The following is a 21,771-nucleotide window of genomic DNA, read 5'->3' on the forward strand; positions in this document are numbered from 1 at the left end:
CAATAGTTAAATTTTAATATTATCCAAAAAAAAAAAAATCACAGTAATCTAAATTATTTAATCGTTGACCACAAATTAATGATGAGAAAGTATATAGAATCTTATGAACACCTGCAAAAGTATTTATAACATAAGGTAAGTATCTACTTATTTGGGGGGATGGGATGAGTATTACATGCAAAACTTAATGGATACGGTACAAATACTCTAGTTACTACCCAACATGTCTCACACTACGTACATGACATATTTATTATACAAATAATATAATAAATTCGTTATATAAATAAATATTATGTTTGACTTAAAGTTATATTTTAAATGATTCAAGCTTATATATTAATATAAAAAACACTGTATAATTGTTTAATTAAAATTTATGTGTGAATGTTTTTAATGTTGGTTTATATTATTTAAGACTAAATTTTAAGAAGAATAAAAATTTTCATTAAAATGAGATATTTTTTTTAATAATATATAATCCAAATTTGGACTCAAATCTTAGTAATGTATAATTAATGTGATATTTATTTTTATTTATATATTATAAATTATTTTAATAGTTTATATGAAATTTCTAACTCACTCTCCTTACATCGAGTCATATATTACTATAAGAAAATCATCAAATAGAAATCAAAATTAGTTACAATAGTAATTAAATTAGAGACCATTTTATAAACTAAAAAAAAAATTTTAAATTAATTTATATTATTGTTAAATAGTTTATCTAATTAGCAACCAAGGTTTTAACTATCAATTATTTAGTTTCTAAATTTGGTAGCAAAAATCTTGATTGTTAATTAGATACCAATTTAGAAATCATCTAACAATAATAGAAACTAATTTAGAAACAAAAAATTTATTTAGTCCCTAAAATGGTCTCTAATTCAGTCACTCTAGCAACTAATTATTTTTTATTTCTAAAATTAATTTCTATTTCATGATTTTCTTGTAGTGTTAAAAATAAATACATATACGAGAATAAAAATAATCATCTTACGAGACCAAAATAGGTACTATTTAGTAATCATGATATAAATAAATTATATTACATAACAATTTTTAATATGTTTCATATATTTGATAAAGATGTATCCTAGATATACTTATTAAAAAACTTAGTCATTATTTATTTAAATTCACAATAATTATAAAAAATAAAGTAAAAAGTATCAAATTATTATTATTTAAATTATTTAATAGTTAATTAATTGTTTTTTAATACACATTATAACCACTACAAGAAAATCATCAAATTACAACTAATTTTGGAGACTAAAATAATTAGTTACTATTGGACTAAAGTAAAGATCATTTTAGAGAGTAAAAAATTATTGATATCTAAAGTAGTTTCTATTATTAATAAAAATTTATAAATAGTTTTTAAATTGGTATCTAACTATTAGTTACCAAGGTTTTATCTACTAATATTTTAGATTCTAAATTAGTCTCTAAAAGACTAATTGAGACGACTAATTTAGAATCTAAAATATTAGTAATTAAAACTATTAGCTAATTTAGATACCAATTTAAAAATTATTTTATAAATTTTAATTAATAATAAAAATCACTTTAGATACAAATAATTTTTATTCTCTAAAATAGTATTTAATTTAGTTAAGATAATGACTAATTATTTTTTTATCTAATTTTCATTGTTATTTAATAAATTTCTTGCAGTGAACTATAAAATAAAATAAACTATTATTAAAAATAAAAATAATAAAATTATTATTATAATAGCATCTTTTTCTTATTTAAATTTTTTTAATTAAATAACATTTATTTTTATTATATTTTTCGGTTTTTTTCTTTTTTACTAATTTTTTCTCTCTGACGAACAGAGTTTTGATGTAAGAGAAATATTTGGAATTAGAAAAAATAAGTCACAAATATTGTTTTGACATTATAAAATGAAACTGATCGAGGAAATTGCAGAATAATAATCATATTGAAAGAAAGAATGTTATTGATCAATAATAACAATAATAATAATAATTATTATTATTATAATTATTGTGTGAGCTCAAGAATCAAGAATCCTGAGTTGAAGCATTCTCAAAAAGTTAAAAACGTAGGTTTGAAAGAGAGAATAGATGTTTAAAAAAATGGTATTTGAACGAAAATAAATGTAATAGATATATTAGGTGTAGGCGTGTGGAAGTGGTTAGCAAAGGTGATTATTTAAATTTTAGAAAAGAGTAGGAGGCAGCGATGATTAGGGAAAGAGGAAAAGAAAGTGAAGACACAAAATTTGAAACTTGGAAGCAAGAAATAGTCTTTCATCTCATTTGGGCAAGTTTTGATACGTTCGATTCATTACACATCTTTTTCTTAATTCAACTAAGCAATTCTTATCACAAAAGCCATTACATGACCCCAACTTTAACAAACATGCACTCTCTTTCCATATATACAACCATGTGCCTACCCATGTGCAAACCTCATTTCTTCTTTAACCACAACCATTATTTACATAATTTCATACCAGTAAAAAAACTTGTGAATAACCCATTTGTTAGTTAGCATGCAGAATAAACAGTAGCTAAGTATAGGTAGAGCTAGAGAGAATAACACTTTCTTCTTTCATTTTTCACTTTCCCCTTTTGCTTCTTTTTTATTACACCTATGGAACCATAGCATGAGTTTGGAGTAGTTTTGTACTGGCACCACCATAATTGCATATGAAATAGCAAGAAGGGAGCAGAATTATTGGTGAAGAAAGGAGGGATAGTGAGGTTTAAGATTCGGTTTGTTAAAAACAAGGGTAAAAGAAACGGTTGTTCCCCCAATGTTGCTTTAGTTGGACATCTCCTTCTTTTCTTTAATGCTCTATATAGTATTTGTTTATTTCATCATTTTTTTGTCACATTGCACTTTGTGTGTGGCTTAAGCATGTAGATTTCATCTTCCCCTTTCTTCTCTTTACTTTCAAAAGTCACATAAAACACAACAAGACACACTGTGGGAATAAGAGGTGGGCCTCGTGCATTGAGCCCCAATTGCTGCACCTTTCTGTTGGCCCTAAACACCAACCTACTTAACATCTAATTTCATTCTTCCCCTTAATCACCAACATGGCCTTCTTTCCATACCAAACTGGTTTCCAACCTTGCCACTTTATCAAACCCAATAAAGTTCCCTTCCTCAAACATCTTTCTCTCACTTTCTGCACTTTATCTTACCACCATATGCCAATAAATCTTGCTTCTTACCATTACCATGTTTTATATTTGTTAATGCTAAACAACCTTACATATATACCAACTTTAATTCAGAAAATACAACTTTTACCATGTTGTATATTTGTTAGTGCTAAAGAACCTTACATATATACCAACTTTAATTCATGAAATGCAACTTTACAAAATAGTCTCAGATAATTCTTCTTGGTCGAACAATTAACTTCTTTGTTTCAATTGATATACACTTTTTCTTTTACTCTTTAGATTAGGTCGGTTTCTCAACTCTCTTTGCACTTCAATCAAGTTCTTCTTTTTGTTTGCCTTCGATCGGAAGAACATTTACAAAAGATGTTCCTACATTTAAGCAAATGTTCAGTATTCGATATAATAAATATATAATAATGAGATATTTTTTTCTGGATGGTTGTTATTATTTATATGTTTGTAAAAGACTTTCTTACTATATTTTAAAATATCCATCAATTTAGGTATCGAAATTTCTAACACTAGTCCGGTTTCAACTATACAATAAACATTTTTTTTTCCTATGTTTCTGGTGGGAGATTAAACATTTGATTCAACCAATGTTAGCTTGTCTCATCACAAGTTTTGTCAGATGAACTTGTCAATATGGAAGAATTACTTTTGGTGTGGTGGGAAACATGGAGTGATTTTATGGAAATTGGTGGAGTTAATGTCAACATTTCATTGGTGCAGAGTGGTTTGAGCTAAGTGATATTTTTATAAACTATAATTTAGAAAAGTGAAGAGAACATCTAAAAGTAATTCCCTAGTTAGTGATTGTAGAATTGTGCACTTCATTTTCCTTACAGCTGTTGTGGCTTATTACTATAATTTAGTTGTCTTGTTCTTATCAGCACTATTATTCTTATCCTAGCTATTTGTTTTTCGCTACATAACCATTTATGGTTTACCTTACAACATAATTAGCAGTTCCATTTGCATTTCGATGATAGCAGGAATAGACACTTTCCTTTTCTAATGTTCCTTTCAAAAGAAAACGATGTACCACCCTCCTGTACACCTTCTCTGTATCTTCGTACATCTACAGTACAATACAATAAAAGCAGTTACGTCTTTCTTTTCAATCAATGAAAAAATTAACATTTTTATCATTTAAATTATTTTTCAAACAGAACACGAGATGAATATAATTTCTCTCTAAGTTATTTTCTTTTTATTTTACCCTATTTTAGGAGGTTCAAATATCTATAAATACACACATTTACCCAAAAAAATATTCATTTAATCATTTTCATATAATTATTATTTTGTTCTTTTATTATTTAGAGGCCTGAGAGTTTTATGTAAGTAAACCTCTAACTGAAGCTTAAATTTATTCGTTAAAGCTCATTTGTGAAGAATTCACAACTCTATAAATATTTTTTTTTTCCTTTGAATAGTTTGAAAAGTTAAACGGAAACTCACAAGGCCCAGCTCATATGTCCAATTATGCCTCTTAACCAATGGAAGATATTGGATCAGTTTTTTTGAACTTAAAATAAATATTTTTTAAAATAACTATTTATTTAAGAAATAGATGATATTTGCTTACCAAAATAAAAAAAAAATGCTTACTCTTGCGATAAGTGTTTCTTTAAAAAAATTAAATGCAAACGAACTCATTCATTAATAATAGTTAACCAATCATTTATTATATAAAAGAAAGAAAAAAACACATCCCAACATGTATGTGAAAACCTGCACAGTCAGTCACGTACTATAAGGCAAATATGGAATGAAATAATTATGAAAATTAGAAAATTTGACAAATTTGCTTTCCTATCTTTTTATCATTTTAAAAAATAAAAATAAATAGGCATAAGATTTAAACTTTATGATAATTTGACACTTAGGAGGTCCGTTTACTGCAGTTTAAATATCTTTTACGTAAAAATAAACCATTTATTATTTAGATTTAAAAAATAAAGATTAAGATATTAATATTTGATATTCTGTTACATTTTGCTTTGTATACACAGTACATAAATAAAATAAATCACAAGCTTCTCATATAATATATCTTATATTTTCAAAACCCCAAAATCCCAACAAAATGTTCCAGAGAGCGGAACCTGAATATCTACTTGAAAAAAATTAGATGAAAACTTAATAAGCTCAGCCAATGTTTTACAAGAATGAATATTATAATTTATGGCAACAAGAATGATTCTAGCAATGTCTTTCTTTTTCAGATCCCAATAGCTTGTGCAATGTAGGAGCAGAAAAAGACTATTGAAAGAATGAAACTTGAGCAGTGATCACTTAAATACCAAATTATGGCAGGTTTTGTCACAAGGGTAAGGACAACCAATAGCCTGGACACTAACTCTGTCAAAAAACCAGTTCCCAACAGACTCTGCGATTCCCTGATTGTGTTTTCAGACAAACATTAGATGGGTGAGATGAAACCTTACAAAAACAATGAGTTTTGTTCCTTTATTTGATGCATATGAACAATTAAAACAAATTTCAAATCTATGTTTTACAATATAAAGTGAGAGCAATGATCATGGACAGTGTAGGACATAAAATGATATGGAGAAGTTAAAATCTTGTAATTGTTTTGTCACACTCCAATGAACTAATCTTAGTGTAAGTCTTCCTTAAAATTTGATAAAAGCAACATAAAAAGTTAGTTAGGAAAGACGTACTCTATTTCCAATACGAGGAGAATCATGAGCAAACCACGTATCCTGTCTTTCTGATTGACAATGAGCGAAACATGAATTTATGAATAAACCATTTTTATAAGACCGTGAGAAGGCTCTTGTAGATCTAAGCATCTGATTTCGAAAACCTGCTTTATTCAAAGTTCATGATGTTGACACTAATTAGTAACCATACTGAGAACAATTGATGTCACGGAAATCCTACTCCAGAGGCACAAATTTAAAATGCGTAAAAAAAACTGAAAACAACTCTTGAAGCTTCTAATTAATTACCTTGAAGATACTGTATCTGTGGTGCACTGCAACGTGCATAATCTTTTCTGCATTCATACCAGTTCCATCGGTAGTCAGCAGATGGTGGAGCAAGACTGGCTTGAATCTGAAAAAAGTGGAAATAATCATCTATTAGCCTTTCAGGCCAGTGATCTGATGCATCTTCATGGCACATAAGTCAAAAACATAAAACATGAAATTCCATGCTCCAAAGTCATTCACAAACCATACTCCACAAGTGATAAGAAACTAGCTCATGAGATCTTGCTCCCAATGTAAACAAGAATTTTTGTCATGGGAAAAATTTCATATGGGAAAGGAACTTACCTGCCAAGTATCATAAGCTGCATTGAGAAGAAACAGTGGTGTTCTAACACTGGCAATTAAGTGCTGAGGGAAATAGCACTGAAAAATAAAATACAGAAAAGAGTAAAAATAATTACGAGATGCCTCTGTATTGAAAAGAACAGTGATGATAACAATACTAGTATTCCATGTCAATAAAATATATCTCATCTCGAGTACCATAATCAGAACTTGATTAGACTAGTTGTGTAATTTTACAATCTTGAATGACAGTAATAGTAGTTACCAAAATTGGATTGAGGCGACTGGTACAACTTCTTGGAAGGCTCTTTCGCACTCCCTGACATAAAGATGCACCAATTAACTTTTGTTGTTGAACATGATTGCATTGCTAATAATCAAGTAATCAGAAGTTACTGAAAGCCTCCTACCAGGAAATTGAAATAAATTTCCACAATAAGGTGATTATCAATTTTAAGGCATTATTACATCTTTATTCTTTTCCTTCCTCTTACTGGAGGATCAGAGCTGAAGTTTCAGATTGTACAGTGAGTATGAATCTTCTTAGAGTCATGATATTATTGTTGATTGTACTTATTTAGCAATGAAGAAACTCATATTTCAGACTGACCAAACGCTGTTGTCATTATTGCTCTGGTGTATTAAGGCAATATAAAATGTTCTCCAAGAAAGTCTCTAATTTGTGATTATTCGTGGTTCAGGCTTGAGGCAAATGATTGTTTGGGTCTAGCTCATGACATTTTGTTTTCTGCTATAAAGTTATTTGATTCACCATATTTTACTATATCATCTATAACGGAATAGAAACAAAATACAACAACATTAAATATTCAAATGAGAAAAACCTGTAAGGTGACCACACTTCCAAACAAATTCCTTAAGCTGCGACGGCCAGATACATCAACACTGCAACAATACAACTCAAGATGATTATTCATCTCTTAAAGTACATGGACTGATCAGAACTAAGATTTATGACCAGATCCAATAAATAATATATTAGAATTGAAAGTTCATTGGATGATGTTTACGAATCAAGGAACAATCCAGCATCACTCAAGCATTTTACTCTTGTGGTCCTAGGAAACAATTCCCGAAATTCATCACAATGTATAATAGTAGCTAAACCTCCAGCAGAACATCCAGATAGAAGAGCCTGAAAAAGAAAAAAACATAGATAATATCAAAAGGAAATCAGGCAACAATTTTCTTTTTCCTGAAATTATCAGAGGCTAGAGGGAAACCTGTTTGGCATAGCGCATTCCTTTTGACATTAGATCTTCCATAGCAGCTTGCCAAATGCGTTGCCCTCTGAAATACAATCCTGCTCCCTGTGGAGCAAAGATGAACTCAGTATTAATTCAACCGCATTCACCATCAGCCCAAATAAACAGTGTTAAACAGACAAGACTCTTAGATAAACACTTGAATGAAGTAGTTGTCTTGATTTGATAACAATTTAATTTCACATCAAATAAATTGACACAACTCTAGTATTGAAATAAAGGAATAACTTGAAAGTGCAAAACAATGCGTGAAATAAAATAAAAAAAATAGCACAACATACGGGATGACTCATAAAATAAATATGATAAGAGAATAGGGAATCAAAGTACAGTTATAGCTCATTGACAACTATATTTTTTCTTTTCAATTAAAATAAGCAACATGCATTTTGTTTTATCCTACATAGCAAAGTGTATGACTTCAGGAGGAACTTAAAGTTGAAAAAGAGATGGCACTCTTACCGCATTTTGACTGTCCCCACTAAATGATGCCCCATCACAATATCGGACTTTTATTCTATTCCAATTGAAAAAATCTGAAAATATAATCATCAAAAGAAAGATGAAGCTAATTTATACTTAGAAATGAAGAGTAATAAGCATGACCTGGTATAAACGCATGTTATGTGTGTATGTGCTAAATGGAAAAAAGAAATAGAAATGCTGTTGAGTCTGAGAATTGTGAGAATTGTAACCTGGATTTTCCTGAGCTTTGTTGCTCAATATCCCAATAAATGGTATTTGCTTTTCCATAAAATATGAAGAACCATGGCGTGTTTTCTTACTGTAAAGACAATTTTTTATAGTTCCACACCAGCCTCCTCCCTGTCACCAAAAGGTTTAGTGAAATTATTATGACTAAACAGATCAGCAGGATGTTACAAGAAAGTCAGAAATTCAATGCCCAGGGCAATATTCTCTTTTTGACATTTTGTAAGTGTTTCAAATATATCAGGCCCATCCAGTCAATATAGGAATGTTATATACCTTATAATTTTCCTATATTTTACATCAATAGACCATTTAGTCCAATATTTACTGCTCAGTCTCAACATAAAAAATAAACCAAAATTTTCAGCAGCACAGCAGATGCTAATGGTACCATCATGCATTACCAAATTTTAATTTCCCTATTCTAATGTTCAGGATATGACTAAGGAAAGAGCATGAGAATTAGGCCAATGAAGATCCGGAAAAAATGGTATCAACAAAATTTCTCATGACTGCCAATACAAGTGCCATTGTCATCACAGCAAAATGCTAAATTCCATAACTCCACATGCTATATGGAAGATCCTTACACAGCCTTGTACGTTGGAAGAAGTATTGGTTGAAATTTCTCATTCCAACTACAAAATTATGTTTGGTATAGTGTCATAATCATATCTAATACATTCACAAAGACATCATCCAACATATTTAGAAAGGTAATCTGTATTGCCTGTGCATTGATTTCCAGGTGGGTTGTCAATCGGTGCATAATTTACTTGCAGCAAAAGGTATAGAAAGGATACAAAAATTGCATGTCATAAACCAAACACCACTGAGGATCTTGACATCTAAATACATTGTATATTTATTAACAGAGCAAGCCATTTTCCAACTTTAGCAACATATAGTGGTGAAGAAAGAAGGGAAGATTACATGCAACTTTACAATGAATTAAGTAGTGCTCAAGAGTCAATTTAAGATTGCATTAGCATAGCAATTCTAATCAATTAGTGCATGACCACTTTTATCGCAGAAACTGTCAGCAAAAACAAAATGAAAAGGACGATCGTAGTTAGTAACTTAAGAACAACCATTGTGTTCCGTCTTTGGTGCACCCAGTTCAAAGTTCAGGAGTCTCAAATACCTCCAATTGTATAAGCCAACTGTTTGATCCTGAACCATATCCCCGATGGAAGTGGTAACCTGGTAAAGATCCATCCAGGCAGACTGCACAAAAGAAGAAAAAAAATCATATGATAACAAGCAATTGACCGTGCAATCTAGAAAAGTTTGATTAAATATCATATTCATATCTCCAGATCTCAATCAAAACCGGTAAAAGTTATTAATAGCTGTGTTTTAGAAACAAAGAACACGTTTCTTAATCATTCTCAATGTTAAGTTTATGAAGCATGTAGGCCCAATGTCTAAAATTGTATGCTTCCGAAAAAATGCACCAAATGAACAAAACAACCATTGATGAGCTCGTTCATTTGATCTAGTAAATCTCAAAAGTGGCGTCAAAATCAGAGTAAATGACTTGAACAAACTCAATTTGCTAGGCCAAATTAATGGCAAAGAAAGTAAGCATATGAGAAGAAGGAATGAATACCAGCTCCTTTAGCAGCAGCACCATTAATAAGTGTAAGCCCAACCATCAAAGGTCTGTAGAAACCTTTTCCACTGACATATTGCATATCTATGTCTGTCACATTAGTATCTTCCAAGCCTTCAACCCATTTCAATATCACCAACCCCACAAGTAAAAACATCCACTGCTTCAGCAGCTTCATGCCTCCACAACTCTTGCCTCTTTGGCTCATTGCCAACAGAAACAAAAACAAAAGAGGGCAACTAAAATGGTTGCTTCACCAGAACTTTAAGCATGAAAAGAAAGATTTCAAGAGTGTAGAGTTGGAGGGAAGAAGAGAATGGAGAGCAAGTATACTCTTTTGGGGGGAGTGGGAGAAACAAAAAGCCAAAACTTTTTTCCAAAGGCTGTGAAATTGTCAAAGTTGAATCGCAGAAAGGAAATGATAGATAAATAAGCAAGCTTTCTGCTAAGGTAATAAATTAACAATGAATGCAGCAATAATAGCTGGAAGAAAACAGAGAGGGGCTTAAAGGGAAGAGAGAAAACATAGAAAGGTAAGACATTTTTAGGACTAAAAAGAAATGGAAGTGATAAACAGCAAAGTCCAAGCAAGCAAGAAAGGAATGAAAAGTATTGAGAGAGTAAATAATGGCATCACATGAATGAGTGAGTGAGAGGAACTAAGCTTGTAGTTTAGAAAGTGAAGGCAAAGAGAAACAAAGGAATGTGGGCAAAACAGCACCGACATGAAACATGAGAGGAGGAGGCTGGCCAGAGCTGTACCTCACTCCCATCACTCTCACACTGTTCAAACTCTGGGCCCTCTGCTTTCATGACTTGTGCAAAATCCCATTCCAAATTCAGAACTCACAACAATTCTTTTATTCTATCTTCTACCCTTTCTTTCTATTTTATATTCAATCTTTAACCAAGTAATTCTAAATTAATTCAGAACCTTAACTTTTTTAAATTTATAATTTTTTTGTCACAGGTTCATTATTTACTTTGCCAATCTTTATTCAATATTAAACTTTACACCAGTATTCTTCATTTCAAATACTCATAAAATCAATATTTTCTTTCTCTCTCTCTCTCTCTCTCTCTCTCTCTCTCTATATATATATATATATGTGTGTGTGTGTGTGTGTCCCAGTGTAGCTATCAGCTTGTTCTGTTCCTGTTATTTTGGTGGCACCACATACAATTTAAGATTTTTTTTTAGGACCACATTTCTTCAGAACATTTAATAACAATTATGTTCTTTTTCAAATCTTTAACACGTTAGTATTTCAGGAACCCAGATTCAAGATGTTTCTGTCTAAATAAAAATATCACCTTTAAAAAGTACATTCTTTCTTCCAATGTAGCCATTTTTAATTAATAAAAACATTCTTAACTTCAAGGATCCGCTTTTGTTTTTTAAATCATTCCTCTCTGAAGCTAAATAGTGGTTAGAGGATTTTGAACGTCTTTCATTAAAGATAGAAAACATTTTCAATAATTTATGAATCAATGATACTTATGTCATATCGTATCTGTGTTCTTTATTGTTATTTGCATTTATTGATTTAGTAACCAAAATCTTATAAAGGCACAACTCTGAAAACTAAGCGAAAAATAATACTAGTAATACTATATTATTACAATCTTTATGTAGGTATATTATACAGATACTAAGTACATTCATCAAAGAGTACACACAAGTATTTAAGAGTAAGCTAATAAAAATAACAAAATATCATATTATTATATTACATTATGATAATGCCAATGTCTTATTATTATATATATCAATTTAAATAAATTTATATTTAACCACATGATTAAATATAATGTGCCGTAATCATTAGATATTAATATCTTAAACACCATAATTTGATTAGTGACATAAAAGATACCCTACCACCAAATAAGAAAAATATAATATAGAAGATAACATTATAATTAATGTTTCATTTTATTTAGAAAAATATTAAAAAAATAATTCTAAATCTAATTCAAACTTATAAAAATATTTATAAAGTGATATTTAAAAATTCTATAATTGTAATCTTAATGCTATTTGAACACAATATAACTATTGAAATTAGCTTTTTAAAGATTTAATTTTATTTATTTGCCTCATTGAATTAGGAGAGTTACTGGATTTTAAGTTGTAGACATGTGTGTATATTTTTCTATTCTCACAATATTAATCATTTAAATTGTTAACCGCAATAACTTTGATAAAGTTCTGTTTAAATTATCGTGTATTTTAAAAAATGTAGTTCATACCTTTAAAAAATAAATGACAATTTATTTATTCTCTTGAATTTACATGATAACAATTTTTATCAATTAAATATTTGTAATTTAAAAAAATATTTAAAGGGTTCTCTCTGTGTCTTTTAGTATCTTTTAGATTTACTTTTTTTTTTTTAATAACAGTCTATATTATAATATATGTGAAGGTTAATTTAATGTCTATTGTATGCGAAGGTGAGTAAACCTATGATTTGAGAAAAATAGTGAGAGTTTTAGACTTTTCAAGTTATATTTTTTTCAGTGCGAACTATAGTTTATCATTTCACAAAAGGACTGTCACAAAATAAGAATGAAAATACTAAATACATATAACTATAAAAATAAATTACGTTTGCCTAATTTTATAAAAAAATATTTTTTTATGTATTGTTATGAGTATTTATATACAATTGATACATAGTGCAGTTATAACACTGTTTTGTAAACAAATAATACATGCATTATTGCAAATAGATTAGTATCTAAATAAGAGAGGGAAAAAAATAAGAACAGATAGAAACAATTCATGATAAAGTCATTTTCAATAACAGTTACACTAGTTTCTTCAACTATATTTATTGTATTTTTTTAGTCTTCATTATGTCCTGTCATTTTTAAAAGATTTATATGGGATTTTTACACTTTTACTTAAATTAATACTATTTGTTCCTGCTAGGGAGATGGGACCTAGAAAACTGTTGAAGTCTTCTTCTCCTTCCTTCGGTCGGTCAGGTGACTGGGTAGTGAACTGAGGTTCTCTTCGTCCTCCTGCTTCTCCTTCGGCCCTCGGCCTCGGCTGAACACCGGATGGTGGGGTACCTGCGAAGGCACTCCGACGCTCAAGTCAGTAAAGCGGGTGGTCAGCTCTCAGAGTGATAAATGACATACCTTACTCCTTGGGATGCGTACTATTTATATTATTCTAGTGGGCCTACCTTGTTGGGCCCATTTATCGAGGTGGACACCTCTTAGGTTTGCATTACCTAATTCTTAATGATAGATTAACTTCACTGATCTTGGTTTGAGCGTTAACTGTAATAGGGGTCGACCATCGGCCAAATCATCATGGCATGGGTCGGCCATCGGCCATGTTCCAGTGGTCTCGGTCGTCTCGGCCTCTCGGGCAAGTCTGCTAAGGTCTCGGCCCCTCGGCCGTCTCGGCCAAGCCTTCCAAGGTCTCGGCCTCTCGGCCAAGCCTTCTAAGGTCTCGGCCCCTCGGCCAAGTCTTCTCAGGTTTCGGCCTCTCGGCCATACCGGTACACTATTTTTTTTTTTTTACTTCATTTTGTTATCAAAGATGGTGAATCCAACAATATCCTATAACGGGTCGTGTTTAATGCATTTTAAGTCTTTTTAGATGAAGAAGATGACAACAAAAATAAATATTTGGATTGATTTTGACTTTTTTTTGTGAGAATTCCTTTTTAATTATAACAAAACTCTTCAAAATTTTCATTCAGGAATTAATTTATCACTGTGTCAATTGTCTATTTAAATAATTATGCTGAGAATTTCTTGGAATATTCTCGTAATTTAAAATTAGAGTGTATTTAAAATATAAAGTTATTATAATAACAATATACAAACTCTGTTAAATAATGCAAAGCTGATTAATATGAAAAAATAAGACCATATGTTATGTTGTTAGCTTAGTTTATATTGAAGTTTATATTTGTTCTGTTATTTTTTTTTTTTCTCAAATTGTAAGAATATATCGAAGTTTACAACTAGTTAAACGCAAGACTCTGTTTTATTAGCTTAAAAGATTATTATATTCTACTCGATTATAAAACTTCTTTTTTCTAATAAGTTCAAAAATGCATTTTTAGAAAACACGAACTTTTTCTTATTAAATTTTGCTGTCAGCTTTAATTTGAAGTCACGTGAATAGCATTAGCCAGACCGTCTTAGAATTAATTAATGAATCAATCGGCGATAAATGCGGTACAACAATTACATAATAAATAAGATGGGCCCACATATTTCCCCATCTGAATTACAAAGCCCAAAAGGAAAATGAAGGTAGGTCCACTACAAAGCCCGTAAAGTAATTTGATCAAATATATTTCTATAAATTCTATTTTAAAATAAAAAAATAAAAGACAAATACTTCCTTCATTTTCATATTATTTGTGAAATTCGATTTTAACATTTTTAAAAAATTAAATAACTCTAAATGAAACTTATACATCCCTTTCAACCGCAACACTTTTATCATTATTCAACCATAATGTTCAAAAGAGCAATTTCATCATTTGACATGTTTTAATTAATTTCATAAGATAAATTCACATCTATCGGAAAACTTTGAGTCTCTTGTAGTTAGAAGTTTTACTCAAACAACAACACAAAAATCCTATAAAAAATAATTATTGTTGCACCTTGCAATGATTTCATAAAATTAACTGTTATTGCAATTTGAAGCGAATTGTGGACCTTTGGAACCAAAATTTTATTCTACAGTGTGATTTTTTTTAGGTTTGTACTCCAAGGTTTTTTTTATAGATTTTGTGGCTTTCAGATTGTACAATAAACAAATGAAAACAATCACTACTAGTAAAAATACTACTTCAACCACTAATGTTCACCGTCAACCACCACAAAAAATCACTAACACTTGAAAATGAAGAAGAAGACACAATACTTTTCACCATAGTTAGAAGGATATTGTTGAAATTAAAAAAATAGAGGTGAAAAAAAGAAGGTATGAAGTTATAGGAAGAATTTGCGGAAATAAAATTTACATAGTGAAATCATTTGTGATATGAAGGGGAAATGACCTAAATTATCATTTTGGTATTGCAAAACACATAATGGTCACAACAATATTGTATAGTCTACACCATGTGATCTTGAACATTCTTTACATGGCACATTATTGTTTATTTAATCAATTTTAAAAACATAATTGTCTCATGAATAAATTAATCGGGATCACGTGATTAGAACGTAAATCCATAGAGTTAAAACTATACAAGAATTTCTGATCAGTGGGAGATTTCTGGTCTATGTTCTTCATTGGAGGCAATGTTTTGGATAGTAGACATGTTTTCATCGTTACGAGGTGGTGGATCTTTGTGCAACATTCCCCTGTTCTCAAATGGTACACTAGTTTGGTATTTGTACCACTTTGCACACAACAGATAAAGGAGAAAGTTAAGCATGCTGAGTATAGCCAAGAACCAGTAGAATAATTCAACATGGTTTTGGTTCAAATCACGTCCCTCTAGCCACCCTTTCTTGCTCTTTCCGATTCTAGTTACCAAGTTGATGAGCTCAACAAAAGCTGTGCTCAAGTAGTAACCAATGGACAAGGAAAGAAAAGAAAATGAAGTGGAAAGAGAACGCATGCCTTGAGGAGCTTCTTTGTAGAAAAACTCCAGCAGCCCCACCAGTGTGAACATGTCAGCTATACCAAAGATTGCATAGTGGAAAGAGAGCCAGAAGAGGCTGATACGATGCTGATTGTGATCATTGAATTCGTGCTTCCTCTTCACTTCTATCATCCCTGCTATCACCATTGAGATTGCTGACAAAACAAGGCCAACCCCAACTCTTTGTAGCTCTGTGATTCCATTGGGGTGGCCAGTGATTCTCCTGACAAAAGGTACAAAAACAAATTCGTAGACTGGTATCAAAAGGGTCATGAATACTAATGGTATTATGGGAATGGAAGCTGCTGGGATGTTAAGTTTGCCGATGTATGTGTTCATTAAGGTTCCTTGTTGGATGGAGAAGGTTTGCAATTGGGCTAAACATGTATTCATGATGATGGTACTTAGAAGAATAGGCATCATCCTTGTCAGAATCTTCACCTCCTCAACTTGTGTCACTGTGCAGACTTTCCATTTCCTTGCCTCAATGCCTTCAGGTAGAACAGCAGCTTTGTCTAGAACACTGTTCGTGAACAAAACAAGTATTAAAATAAGGTATAACTTGAAAACAAGACAACTAAAAATCTGAACAAAATAATGGTCTAGTAGAAAGACCAACCTGAATTGGTTAGTGTGAGGGATGGTTTTTTTCATAAAATTAGACTCGTGACTTTGTATTTCATACAACTCATCAGAATACACGGGTACTTTCACCCTCCAATTCTTTATGGTGACCACGAGCACCTGCAAGAACAATCTCAAATGAAACTAGAATGAAGTTGAGTAGCAATGAAACATTGAGGGGAAATGAAGAGACCTGTAAAACACTTAACAATGGACTCTCTCCCGACACCCTGGTACGATAGAATCTCTTTCCCGAGAAAATGCAAAGAAGACCAGCGGCAGAACATGTCAGAGACATGATAAAACCCAAGTACCATTGATACTCTGTGCTCACATAAACTACAAAAATGACTCCTATGCTGGCCCCAACTGTGATGCTAAATAAAAACCAATTGAAGAAACTGGCTAGTTGTATGCGTTCTTTTGGTTTCTTCTCGTCAAATTGATCAGCTCCAAGAGCAGGTACACAGCCCCTGATTCCACCACCACCAAGTGCCAGCAAGTATATTGAGGCATAAAAGAGAAAAGCCTTTGTGCCATGTACACATTTTGATGTTAAACATGGATCAGGCTGAAGTTTATGGTCGTGAGATTGAATCACAAGTAGGGAGTATCCCTGCAATTCAAACATATCAAGATTAAGACAGTGAGAAAAAATTCCTTTCACTTTTGTGTCTGTGTGCAACTATGTATCAACAGATAGCAGTGATTCTTTTTTGTATGCTAGTTATTTCAATTATAAGTGTTAGCAACGATTTGTGACACCTCTTTCTAACACATTTTTCTTATTGATTCAAGCCTACGTTTTCTTTTACTGAGACCAACATCATTTAGTAATCTCCCACAAAGTTCAACCAACATAATGGTATGTGTGTTGAAAAAATACATGAGAAAATATATTTCTAGCATTTTTGTATTTCAATTATCTATGTTTTGACCCTCAAAAATTAAAATTAAGCAGCTCAGTTGTTTATACTTTACCAACAATTGAATTATGCCAAAGAGGATGCAGGTGTTGAGGCGATTCATATAGGTATCAGAGACGAACCCTCCAACGATCGTCAGCAAGAAAGCAGTACCCAACAAGTTTGTTGTGGTGGTTGCAGAGCCAGAGTAGTCAAAATGCATGACATTCATGAAATATAAAACCAAGCTTACCATGTTGGCCACAAATCCTACGTTATCTAGCAACATCATTGCTGCAGTAAAAAGCCAAAGAATTTGCCTTTGTTAAACAGATTATTCCATTTTACCTGAAGAATGTTAAAAAGAAAATGTGAATGAGGGGAACATGGTCTACCCACCAAAGATGAAATATGTGGCTCTATATCCTCCTTGTCTCGGAGTCTTATCTGCTTTATACTCAACATCTCCAACGTAATCCTCAGCTTTCAAATCCTTCAGTGTAAAACATCACATTTAATTAAGCAAATGAATGAACATCTAAAAGTGATCTGATTTGTTAACAATGAGCATGCAGAATCATTTTTGAACCATTTGAATGTGCCAAAGATAAACAGATAATAGAAGGTAAGTGGATAATATATGGAGAGTTGATTAGCTAAAGAAAAACATGAAGTAGAAAATTGTGAACCCTTATACAGGCAAAGTCTAAAACTGCATATTTCAGGCAATGTGCAGATAGTTACCATGACTCTGGAATGGAATGTCACAGCCAGAAAGCAGCGACCAGTGAGAGAAATAGGAAGGAAAGTTTGGTTGTGATGAAATCCGTGTGAAAAGTGTACTTTATTTATAATGATCACCCAGTTGCTTTCATGACAAGGATGACACGGAAAACATGGTAATGAGTAATGATAGAATGCATTGTAAGAAGGGAAATCTCCATTGGCTGATAGTGTTGGGAAATTGGTATGCTGAAACCGGCTGCAAAAATTATAGTAAAAATAAAAAAGTGTCTATGAAATTTAATTATGAGAAAGATGATGATGGTGATTATGGATTACTTGGACAAAACCTACTATTGACTTTGTTAAAGGCAAACATATATTAAGAGTAGTTTTGGAATTTTGTGAGGTTTGATATGATTGAAAACATTGTCCGCCCATGAACTGCACCAAACTTCGTTAATATCCGAGTTATTCTGCAACACTGCATCTTTTATCTCTTCTCTTAACTTTCATGCACCGTGATATTTACAGCTCTAATAACAACTATTGCATCAAACTTAAATAAAATTTATCCACATATATAAATTCTGTAGTATACAAAAAATACTTTCTAACCGTTAAAAGGCCGAATGGTCCTAAATCTACTGGTGGTATCCGGTACCAGCTGGTTATTACAAGAAAAATATATTAAAATAAATATAAATTAATATAAATTTTTTTAATAAAAAATTTGATGTTAAATATTATTATGCAACTTAATATTTAAGATATAACAAGATAATACAAATATTAATCGTGATATATAATTTAATCTCGATTCAACCATAAAATAAAACTTTATAAATATGTACAACCTAGATAAAAATAAGATATTACTATGATAGTTATTATATCAAAATATTGATAAGTTCTTTAAACATTAGAAAAACTTTTGTAGGTGCACCTGATTCCTCTGCCAAAGACCAAAAACAGAAGAAAAAATGGGAAAAATCGTTGAAGAATTAATGTCTCTTCTCCTAAAGAAAAGTTCCTAAATAAATAATGGCATGTAATAGAAATAGAACACTTACTAAATAAAGTTACTATGTCGATAATAACTAAAATCAGCATATCATCTCATTGTTTACTACACCCTTGTTACGGAATACTGTTTTTCCATTAGTGATATTGTATATTAGCCATATTTTTTTACAGATAAAATCTTACACAAGTTTCCAAACATGCTAACGAAACTTAACAGAAAATCAAATTACACTTTTTTGTATTGGTGGAGTGATATTTACGTCCACGCAAAATTGAGAAGAGGGGATTCTTAATTTAACCAACTAAATAAATAAAGAAGAAGGCAATTCCAAACTCAAACTAAATTAAACTCTTTTAAGGTCAAGCAACAAAATTCAAGTTAATATAATTAATTGCTCAAACCCTAGGTTGCCTACTTTCTTACCTTATAAATATAATGCATACATTGAAATGGGTTTCAAGAGTTTATCCCAAGTATGTTATTAGAGCTTCAACCTTTGGTTTATAATGAAAAAAAATTGTTTAACCAAAAGGGATACTTTTCTAATTTGAAGTAAAAGAGTTAAAATCTTTTTAAACATGAAATGCACTTATATTAGTGAGAAAGATAAAAAAGAGTTCATCTTTGCAACTTTAATTAAAGAACGAGATTTTTATTGATTTAAATTATAAAAAAAAATTATTCAATAAGGGTCAGTGCATTTACTTCAGTTCTTAATCTCCAATTTACGAGACCTACAGTGACAATGACTATGCTAACTAAGGTATTTCAAAGTTTTAATTTATGACTTGTAATTACAGTATTATTTGTTTTATTTTATTCATGTGTATTACAATAATGTACTTCAAAAATCTTAATTTATGTCTTCTAATTATAGCTTGTCTTATTTTTTTCTCAAGTGTATTACATGTTTGAAAATTATATATTTAAAGTACAATGATATATTATCAAGCATCTAAATAATGTATATTCTAAAATCCATTTAACCAGATTTAAATACACAAGAAATATAAAATAAAACTCTGCAATTTACTTTATACCTAGGTCTATATAGCTAGTTAAATTACAAATCCAATATCACAATAAAAATTCAATTCATAGAAGAATAAACTAAAATAATTCAATTGACTATCACGTGAAATTATTATCCTCTATGTTTTGCATCAAGTAAAAATAGTGAAATGGTTAACTTTAATATTTTTTAATAAAATACCTACTTGAAGACTCTACAAGTATCTGCAACCCCACCTATATATAAATGTTACCTAGAGCTTCAAGAACAAGTCACAACATAATGTTCATATACCACAGGAAGAAAATAAGAATTAAATAAATAATGTAAATATTTTAAAATATAACACATGTATTTCATAATAACATATTATAAATAAAACGTTTTTTCTACTTATAAATACAAAATACACGATAAGAATATTATAGAACTTTGTTGCATGAATTCTAAGATATAAAAGAAAACACGTTAAAAGATTCATGATGATTTAAAGGGTAATTTGAAATAATAGATTAACTAGGAAGGGGATTGGACAGGGTTAGAAGACTTTTCTTGCAAATTGTTTAGCAGATGAGTTACTTTTTGTCAAACAATGGGCATGCATAATCATTTTGAATAATTTGTATTACTTGTCCCATACCACATGAATTGGGGGTAAAGTGTACACTATTTGAGTATTTTGATGGGGATTTTTTTCAACATTATTGTTTTTTGACTTATATTAAATAGTTTATTTTAAGTTAATATGAATAAATAGTTTTTCAGTTGATTTAATTGGAGTTTTTTTTTCAATGTAGACCAAAGTTATTATATCAATATTAATGAGTTTTTCTCATAAATATTGGTTAGATTATTTTTTGCCGACATCAGTTAAGATGACGCGGAAAACATGGTAATGATTAATCATATGTGCATGGTAAGAAGGCAAGTCTCCATTGAGTGTTATGTTGGCAAATTATGTATATGCTAAAACAGTAACTGTAATTATAAGAATGATAATGGTGTTGGTATATCATAGGGCATCTACTACTACTTCAAAGGAAAGGTTCTTCATTCAGAACCCTCTTTTGTTTTGTTTTTCCTTTTTTGTTTTCATCTTTCATCCATTCAAATGACGTGATAGAGAAAATAATATACTACCTAGGAATACAGAAAAGTTAAATTTTGACGTGAAAGAGAAAATAATAATAGATATTATTAGAATTTACACATAATACATTCACTTCTTGAATCATACCAATAAGTAAGTGGGAAAAAATCCAAATTACAAAATCCAATCCATAATTATCCAAATCCATATTAGTTTTGATCCATTTAAATGGATTTATTTCAAATCTAAATCCATATTTTTGGATTTTAAATCCAATCCATTTAATTGGATATGGATTAGATATGGATTGGATACATTTTTGGATTATCCAATTTGTATTTTGGGTTGGATTTTGACTTGGCCCGATCCAGGTTGAGCCAAGACAATTCAGGCGCAGGTTGAGCAAAGTTGATCCAAGTCCACGTCGAGCTGAATGGGCCCGGACCGATGTCAAGCCAAGCGAGTCCAAGCCGATGTCGAGACGAGGGGGCCAGGGCCGATATCTAGTCATTCGAGCTTGGGCCAATGTTGAGTCGTGCGAGCCCGGGCCGAAGTCTAGTCGTGCGGGCTCGGGCCGATTTTGAGTCATTCAGGCCTAGGCCGATGTCGAGCCGAGCGAATCCAAATCGATGTCGAAGTGAGCGGGTCTGGTCGATGTCGA

The 21,771-nt window shown here is 31.0% G+C and overlaps 2 protein-coding genes across 3 annotated transcripts; both read right to left on the reverse strand.

Annotated features, from left to right (window-relative positions):
* Window positions 1–3,378: 3,378 nt before the first annotated feature.
* On the reverse strand, window positions 3,379–10,960 carry LOC137807107 (pectin acetylesterase 10-like). Of its 2 annotated transcripts, XM_068607563.1 has the most exons (13): window positions 10,091–10,930; window positions 9,623–9,705; window positions 8,463–8,592; window positions 8,230–8,303; window positions 7,726–7,812; window positions 7,513–7,637; window positions 7,327–7,387; window positions 6,747–6,800; window positions 6,482–6,559; window positions 6,155–6,260; window positions 5,864–6,009; window positions 4,124–4,254; window positions 3,379–3,542 (listed from the first exon to the last, which is right to left on the reverse strand). In XM_068607563.1, the coding sequence occupies exons 1-13, from the start codon at window positions 10,299–10,301 to the stop codon at window positions 3,488–3,490; spliced, it is 1,341 nt and encodes a 446-aa protein (XP_068463664.1). In that variant the 5' UTR covers window positions 10,302–10,930; the 3' UTR covers window positions 3,379–3,487. The 2 variants fall into 2 exon arrangements, with proteins under 2 accessions (XP_068463664.1, XP_068463665.1); XM_068607564.1 differs by lacking the exons at window positions 3,379–3,542; window positions 4,124–4,254 and adding an exon at window positions 5,217–5,578 and having other exon boundaries at window positions 10,091–10,960.
* Window positions 10,961–15,202: 4,242 nt separating this feature from the next.
* On the reverse strand, window positions 15,203–18,122 carry LOC137807108 (protein NRT1/ PTR FAMILY 4.5-like). The gene is made up of 6 exons (XM_068607565.1): window positions 18,003–18,122; window positions 17,658–17,751; window positions 17,335–17,552; window positions 16,547–16,969; window positions 16,349–16,473; window positions 15,203–16,252 (listed from the first exon to the last, which is right to left on the reverse strand). The coding sequence occupies exons 1-6, from the start codon at window positions 18,003–18,005 to the stop codon at window positions 15,343–15,345; spliced, it is 1,773 nt and encodes a 590-aa protein (XP_068463666.1). The 5' UTR covers window positions 18,006–18,122; the 3' UTR covers window positions 15,203–15,342.
* Window positions 18,123–21,771: the final 3,649 nt, after the last annotated feature.

Source organism: Phaseolus vulgaris, chromosome 3 (assembly GCF_000499845.2).
Source record: "Phaseolus vulgaris cultivar G19833 chromosome 3, P. vulgaris v2.0, whole genome shotgun sequence".
NCBI lineage: Eukaryota > Viridiplantae > Streptophyta > Magnoliopsida > Fabales > Fabaceae > Phaseolus > Phaseolus vulgaris.

What these genes read in the sequence shown, in the direction of transcription:
- LOC137807108 (XM_068607565.1), bottom strand. An exon ending in AGCCACATATTTCATCTTTG is followed by an intron (nt 17,553 to 17,657) that starts GTGGGTAGACCA and finishes TTTTTACTGCAG; the next exon opens with CAATGATGTTGCTAGATAAC. An exon ending in CATTGTTAAGTGTTTTACAG is followed by an intron (nt 16,474 to 16,546) that starts GTCTCTTCATTT and finishes TTGTTCTTGCAG; the next exon opens with GTGCTCGTGGTCACCATAAA.
- LOC137807107 (XM_068607563.1), bottom strand. Translation starts at nt 10,301, where the DNA reads ATGAGCCAAAGAGGCAAGAGTTGTGGAGGCATGAAGCTGCTGAAGCAG. An exon ending in CAAAGCTCAGGAAAATCCAG is followed by an intron (nt 8,304 to 8,462) that starts GTTACAATTCTC and finishes TTATATTTTCAG; the next exon opens with ATTTTTTCAATTGGAATAGA. An exon ending in ACTGCTAATTATGTTGTAAG is followed by an intron (nt 3,543 to 4,123) that starts GTAAACCATAAA and finishes GCTTAAATGTAG; the next exon opens with GAACATCTTTTGTAAATGTT.